At 40.2% G+C, this 7,312-nt stretch overlaps 1 protein-coding gene across 2 annotated transcripts; it reads left to right on the top strand.

Annotated features, from left to right (window-relative positions):
- Positions 1–4,031: 4,031 nt before the first annotated feature.
- On the top strand, positions 4,032–7,312 carry LOC107266585. Of its 2 annotated transcripts, XM_025083804.1 has the most exons (3): positions 4,032–4,369; positions 4,623–4,727; positions 5,284–7,312. In XM_025083804.1, exons 1-3 carry the CDS (start codon positions 4,277–4,279, stop codon positions 5,401–5,403), a joined length of 318 nt encoding a protein of 105 aa, XP_024939572.1. In that variant the 5' UTR covers positions 4,032–4,276; the 3' UTR covers positions 5,404–7,312. The 2 variants fall into 2 exon arrangements, 1 of the variants encoding a protein (XP_024939572.1); XR_003059374.1 differs by lacking the exon at positions 4,623–4,727.

Genomic DNA, 7,312 nt, shown 5'->3' on the forward strand with positions numbered 1-7,312 from the left:
TACCTGTATACAATGTTTACGCCATAGGAAAAAAAAGTGTATTATATCGAACAGCTGATCACCGTGTTATACGTAATCGAAAAAGTGTCAGCTGCAGGCCGTTTTGTCATTTCATTGTAATAATATTTACCGTGGCGTGTCTCCGAGTGTAAATTTGCGACAAGAAGAGGATCGATGCGTGCTGCTGACGGGAGCAAAGTGATACGCGCGACAGCAATTTAATGTCTTTAGAAAAAAAATATATATATCGATCACTTTAAAGTAATTTTACAGTACAACGTCCGAAGTTCATAACGGGCTTCGCGAGGAGCTAATTAACGTATTGTAAGTTATCGCGAATGCAGACGCAGAATCCACGCACAATTGACAATTCATTCTTATTAGGTCGTTAATGGGTCAATATCCTATAGCCGCTACACGTCCGTTCTTACGAGCAGAGAAGAACATCGCTATTTTTTTAATGCTTTTATTTTAATCCGCGTAACAGATTATTTTATTTTTCTCCTAGCCGACCATTTTCAGTGAAAGCGTCTAAACGCTTTCGCGCCATCTATTGACTAAGTTCACTTTTGTTTTTTCAACAAAAATTTCCTACACGAACACGAAAATTCTTTCCGATCTCAATACGAGGTTCGTTATAGCTTTACGATGAAGAATTCCTAACCTCACTGAAAAACACATGTTTACCGCGCGAATTGGTAACGTCTCGATGTAATACACGTGAGCGCGCGCTCCTACCTACGATTCCCAGGCTTACTTAACATTGTCGAGTATTGACGTCATTGCTCGCCAATCGAATGGTTATCCAGTTAGATCGAGATCAAAAAGATTGACCGATCAAAACTATCGTTCGTACCATGTGCAATTGAAATACTCATCTCGTTTCCTCTTTTAATCGTTATTCCCAGCTAGAATTTTTAAATACAATTTTAATAACGTTATCTCCATCTCTGCGTCTCTTATTCAGCGTCGATAAAATTATTAAGAAAAAACATCGGTCAGCACGCGCGATCCAAAGTGCACGCATGCTCGCACGTGCATCTGTATATGCATATATTATATATAATGATCTTAAGAAACAAGTTCCTGGTTCCATTGAAGCGAATAACCCAATCTGCCTATGACGTAGCATACAGTAACAATTAATCATCGTTTGTGATACCGTTCAAGTATAACGCGTCAAAGATGCAAAAATATTTCTACAATCAACAAGCGATCGCGATTGGCTATGAGAGTGTATAGATGCGTATTATACACATAGGTGGAAGCAAGTTCTGTCGGGCTTTCTGATACCAAACCATTCTATCTTGCAGAGACTGGCGGCATGGGCGGCACGCAGTCTACGCCTAGGCATTCCTATCCCTGACTGAAGTGGATCGTGAGCATAAGCTGGCGTAGCTGCTTATACACGAGAGGCAGAAAATAAGCAGGGTCGTGAGCACCCGTTCTAGCTAGAGATAGACATGAGTTACGCACGAGTAGAAAACTATAGTATATATATTATACAGATACATTAGAATGGCGTTCGAGCCCTTGTATTAAGCCGAAGCATAATTTGTTTCGTCACGTATTAGAAATTGAAAATAGGCGGATTTGGTGCGTTAAAAAATTTGATCGACTGGTAATGTGGCATTTGCGCGATCTTAGCTCGTGGCTACGGTGGAGCAGAAAGAGAAGGGAGAGGTAGGTATTACGATGTGAATAATTGAAATTCCATTTCAGCGGATTTGTCATGGCTTATACAGTATTCAGCGTGGAGACTATTAAGAATGCTGAGGGATGAATGATTTTTATATCGTCTGTACGAGGGAACGTGAATGTTAATTGTTAGCGTGAAATACAATGCGGCTACTATTGGAGTCGTAAACTTTCTTATTTTCATTCCTTCTGAGAATGTGGTGGTCGACGAGGGACGCGAGGGTTAACCGAGGATCGAGTGTGGGAAATGTGACATGGAAAATAAACAGGAAGTCTTGGCTGATGGAAGAGAAAAAAAAAGCAACGTGCCTAATCGATTCCCTGGAACTTATTGGTCTTTGAGCATTAATGTCAATGTTTAGAATAAAAAAATGGCTGTAAATTTATATCCCGTGGTGTACGCCAAGTGCGTAGATCTTATGGTCAATATTCGGTTTAACTGCGCAGTAGCTGCCAATCAGGCAGAATTTGGATCGATGAAATTAGTGTCAACGTCTTTAATATTTACTGACTCGATCATCTTTCATATTGACTCTTTAATGGTACGGGAAGTAGAGAGGAAACTTTATTGAGATTATACCAATCAAAGTAATGCTTGTTTCAATGTAGTACACATTCTGTAGGGTGTTTTTTTTTTGTTTCAGATAACCTGTCACTTCTGTATTACTTGACAGCAGTGTATGACGATGCGATAAGAATTCCTCATTCGATCTCTTCCTTCTTCCAGGAGCCGGTTGCACTGATTGCGAGCGAACCTAGCAATTTTGCGCTTCTGTACCGTTAACCCAATCAATGTCTATTGATCCTTATTAACATCGAACTCATGATCTCCACATAGCGAACATTCCAATAGTGAACATCTGTTACCATAATCTCTTTTATATCGATAGAGTTATGTCACGTGCAAATAGCAAAAGGGATTCCTTCGACGATTTCTAAGAAATCGTTTTGACATATGCTAAATCGTGCACGTACAGATTTACAAGATTCGATAGACGGAAGAAGAAATCTTCATGTTGTTTAGGTTATTGATTAAAAGTCAAACCACCTTATGTTAAATACCTGTGTTAGCAAAGCATTCAAGCTCACTAATGGCTACACGCAAATGTGGTAATTTCATGGGCTACTGACTTGATTTTATATCACTTATGTTAAATAATCGAATAACAATATGCGGAAGGAAGAGCTAAGTCAAGGAAATGTGATCATGACTGGAAGAAAAATCAGGTAAGATAATGGGGAAATTAATTATACATATACTTAGAATGCATTAGAATTATGGATCAATGATGCAGGCTGTATTTACATCAGCCAAAAATTTGCTTTCATATAAGACGTAATAAAGTGATGCAGGTGTCGGTTGACTATGCGTGTAATGGAAGTCCGATGCAACCGCAAAACAGGTGCACTCGTGTGTGCATTGCTGTCCACTGCAAGATCACTTTTCAAACGCCCGTGTATCAGGAAGAAAGGTGACGCAACAGCCGGCTGGTTAGATACGCAGTTATGAATTAAGCTCGTTGTATCGTAGTACGTAGTATCTATGTGGTAGCCTGTAATAAAATATGCATAAGAAAAATAAAAATGCATTATGATCAAAAGAGAAAAGAATATGAATGTTAACTAACCTGGGGTACTACGCATCTTACGAGATACGTCGTGACGCTTGTATATCTCAGGATAGCACGTTGGTCAGGTACAAAGAAAATCTTGAATGGGATTCAAATAAACGTATCGGTTACTTCTGATGACGTTGTGTGAGGCTCTAGAGAAGTGTTGTTATCGCGATTCAAAGATGTAGTAGAACGGGAGCACGCAAGATTGCGATGATAGTTTCATTTAATTTGCTGATCCCGATAAAGTGGCCTCGAAAAATAGCACGATAATTCGATGTTATTGGTTCCCTGTTAAAGACAAGCATGTACTTATACCGTTGGCAGTTGTCATATGGTCCGGCCATTTTCGGAACATGCGCAGCAACGTATTATCCTACACGTTATGCATTACAAATGCTGTAAACAAATTCCACTCTCGTTTAGATGATTGACGTTTGATTGGGACTCAAGCACGAGATAACTTGCTCTGCGTATCGAGCTATGACGATGCCCCACCGTTTTACACTCTCTACGACGTAGTAACCTTCTCGAAATTCTGTTCCACATATACAATGTAGGCGCGCATGCGCACTCGTGCCTCGTGGACCAATCAGAGAAATTGAGAACTCACTAAGAGGTTATAATTATGTTTACTAAGATCATTCTGGGTTTGTTATTGGTTTTTTACATAATGAAATACTGGATATATTATGTGTCATATAATACCACTTACAACCGATGTATTCTGGACTACATCAGTATCTACGGCTTTTACCTCCCTGTCAGCCTTCCAATCTTCGATGCCTATTTCGAAGATGCGCGGCAAATGGACACCGTGTGTTATAATACATATGTACGTCTCTTTCCATGAAAACGTATCATGTGTTATATATTAGTGGCTTCGAGTTCCCTGCCCGGTTTTCAGGCTTTCGGCCAAGAATATAAGTGCATTGTCCACGGCTCACCTAAATCAACGGTTGACGATGCTTGCAAACTCGTTGGCACTTCTTGGTCGCAGACGCAAAAATCCATTGCAATGGAATTTTCTAACTGGTTACCAAGAATCAACAGTGAACGTACGTACTTTTTTGTTATTATCATGATTCTTATGGAAACCTTTATTTTCCTCAGTTCCTCAATTTTGCGTAGAAGCAACTTCGGAAATTTTTTTTCGTAATTTGCTCCATTGGATATGGAGAAATTGACTCGAGTAGTCTCCGTTATAAATTTCAATTTATTTTGATTTTAACTACAGGATACCTGTCTCTGCTGGCATTTTGTGATATTTTCGTGAGTATTTTTTCTTATATTCGTACGTTCACTTTGCAGAGTGAACAGCGTGTAATATACGGCGACAAGGTGTTACTGACTACTTTAACGATCGGCCTGCCGGCTGGTCGTCTGAAGCTAAAGCGTCGCTCTAGTTCAGCACGTGTATGTTTATATATCATTTATAACACATGGGGCACAGCGCGGGAGTCTCATTTTATGAAAATAATAATAAACAGTGCTCTCTTTTCGAGAGCATAACTCACTTTTAACTTAGCACCGAGTTGAACTACGCTGGATCCTTATTGGTTCGCAGTATGAAAAATAAGCGGGAAAAAAAAATAAATAAAAATAAATACGAACGCTTCGTAGTACGAGCATGCAAGACTGAAGCGCCATGTGTGCCATGAAATAAATCTGCCTCATTGACTGTGAAAAATTTTCATAGAAAGTCTTATCCGGTTCCCGAGAGTCCTAGGTCTTTCGTGCTATTATAAAAGAAGAGAAGTTACCTTCAACTCCCGACAGCCAGCAGGAAAGAAACGATATGACTTGTGTTTTACAAGCAAGTTTCGACTTCTGTCTCTTCTTGTGGATTTGTGCGTCTAGACGCAACTTCGTGTACGCGTCGCGGCGCTTCTCTTCTTGTCTTCAAAAGTTGATTCACCGGAACCGATTTAGACTAACCCACACGATGGACACACTTATCCCATGTTCGCAGGCCAATACGCATAAATTTCTCCGTCAGACGAAACAACCCCAAAGATGTCTGTCTCGTTGTCTTCTGACTGGTTATCACGTGGATCTGACAGACGGTTGTACGTGGTGCAAAGGAAAATGAAGGCATAAGGAAAATCACCGAGCTTTCCTGGAAGTCCCACTGGCAGCCTGGCTCTCATGTGGCAGGACATACGAGACTGTTTTTAAATATTGTAATATACATAGATACATTTTTAATAATTTAAGAATCTAATATCTCTGACCATTCTGACAGATCTGAGTCACAAATCGGACTTCAACATTTTCGAACCTGCATAAACCGGTTGACCCTAGTGAATGATCATTGAAAAGACAGCTAATATCTGACTAATTAGTTCAGTTAGGTACCGACTACGTCCAGTTCAAAGCAAGCTCTACCTGAACCTGAAAGATGTCTCATATTTCTGACTACATACATCTCAGAGATTGGTTATCTATTGTATCGTTGATATGAATCTTCGTACATAGACAGAATGTCCATCTTTCATTTTTCAGATCTAATACGATTCTCATTTCAATTCCAAACCGATCGTTTAGTCGGTACATAAATCACAGGCTAATCGATGCCGTCGGCTATCTCCGATTAGAGCCAATTTCCATGATTCATGACGCTGGCTCCAGGAGATTTTCATCTCGTCGAGGTTACCTTTAAGTACTGCAGTACTGCAGTACTGCAATTATCGGATCGTAGTCTGGTTTCCGCTACCACTATGACTCTTTTTCTTTATTCTTTTTTATTTATAGTCATAATTCACCTTCTATCTACTCATAACTCCAATAGTAAAGTGAGATATGAATTAATGGTTTGCCATGCGAAATTATGTACTTATTTTTTTTTTTAATTCGATCAATCCATACAAACTAACAGAACCCATCATCAGGTACAAAGTCAGATAGAAATTAAAATGAACTTCTGCATTCAATGTGTATGCTGAGCTGAGAAACTGAAGATGAGCGACTAAAGCTCATTGCTCTCGTGATACGTAACTCGGACTAAACGACGACGTCGCGACGCTCTAACGCCTCCACGATTAAAGAGGCGTCTTGCCACTCGCGTATCTCGGAAATCGTGGATTAAAGCGTCGCGGAACCAATTATTTGTCGGTAGGCAGACTTCTTCTTGTATCGCTACGTGGGATTTTCTTATTTCTTGAAAAATCACAATATTTAGGATAGAATGGGATAGAGATAGGCTGAAGACAGGTTTAGGTTTAGCAATGGCTACCAAATGCGCACGTGGGTTAGCATCGTTGAACGTTCTGCACAAGAGGCTTAAAGAGCGTCGGCGTCGTGATTGTCGTCGTGGTCGTGGATCGACGTCGGGGCGCCGGCGTCTCCGACTGGCTTCGTAAATACACGTAAATTCCCCAAGTTACTTAGTGGATCCGGTCGCATCAAACGTTTCGCCGTTTATTTTATAAGTTCGCTAAGGCAGACGCCTCACCACGTCACTTTACATTTGATGTTTTTTGCTTCGAATAAAACCAGGCGCCGTCTCTATTGCTATACCTTTATTTACTTGCAGGATCTGCTGCTCGGAGTAGCCCTGTTTTGTAAGAACATTTTAAACCGATATTCGTAGGTGGGTTTAGTGATCTTTTGGCAGATTCAGAAGGTACACGTTATTTTTATCTCTTACTTGACTTTTAAATTTCGCAGAAACCTGACCCCGTCGGGGTTCATCGTGGCTGCGTCCAGGATCCTAACAATTCTGGCGAATTCGCGTCCCACAAGATCATCTTAAACGTCTCAGTTGTAACCGGATCGTAACACAGTTTGAAGATCTTCGTGGGAAATTGTTAAAAATCATAAAGAGTAGTACAAATAGTAGTAGTAGTAAAAGTAGTAGAACACACCCACTGGCATCGGGTGGTATACCTGTATTACCTGTCAATAATATTGTGCACTTATATATTTCCCAATTCATCCACGGAAAAGTTTGGTACAATAAAATCTAAGCAGAGTGCTCGTATCATGTCTCTCGAGAGAAA

Source organism: Cephus cinctus, unplaced genomic scaffold, assembly GCF_000341935.2.
Source record: "Cephus cinctus unplaced genomic scaffold, Ccin1 Ccin1_scaffold0330, whole genome shotgun sequence".
Taxonomy (NCBI): Eukaryota; Metazoa; Arthropoda; class Insecta; order Hymenoptera; family Cephidae; genus Cephus; species Cephus cinctus.

Bases quoted from the DNA above. Each gene is read 5' to 3' on its own strand.
- LOC107266585 (XM_025083804.1), top strand. From the start codon at position 4,277: ATGCTTGCAAACTCGTTGGCACTTCTTGGTCGCAGACGCAAAAATCCA. The intron at 4,370-4,622 runs GTACGTACTTTT...TTCACTTTGCAG, and splicing joins ACCAAGAATCAACAGTGAAC to AGTGAACAGCGTGTAATATA. The intron at 4,728-5,283 runs GTATGTTTATAT...CCATGTTCGCAG, and splicing joins GTCGCTCTAGTTCAGCACGT to GCCAATACGCATAAATTTCT.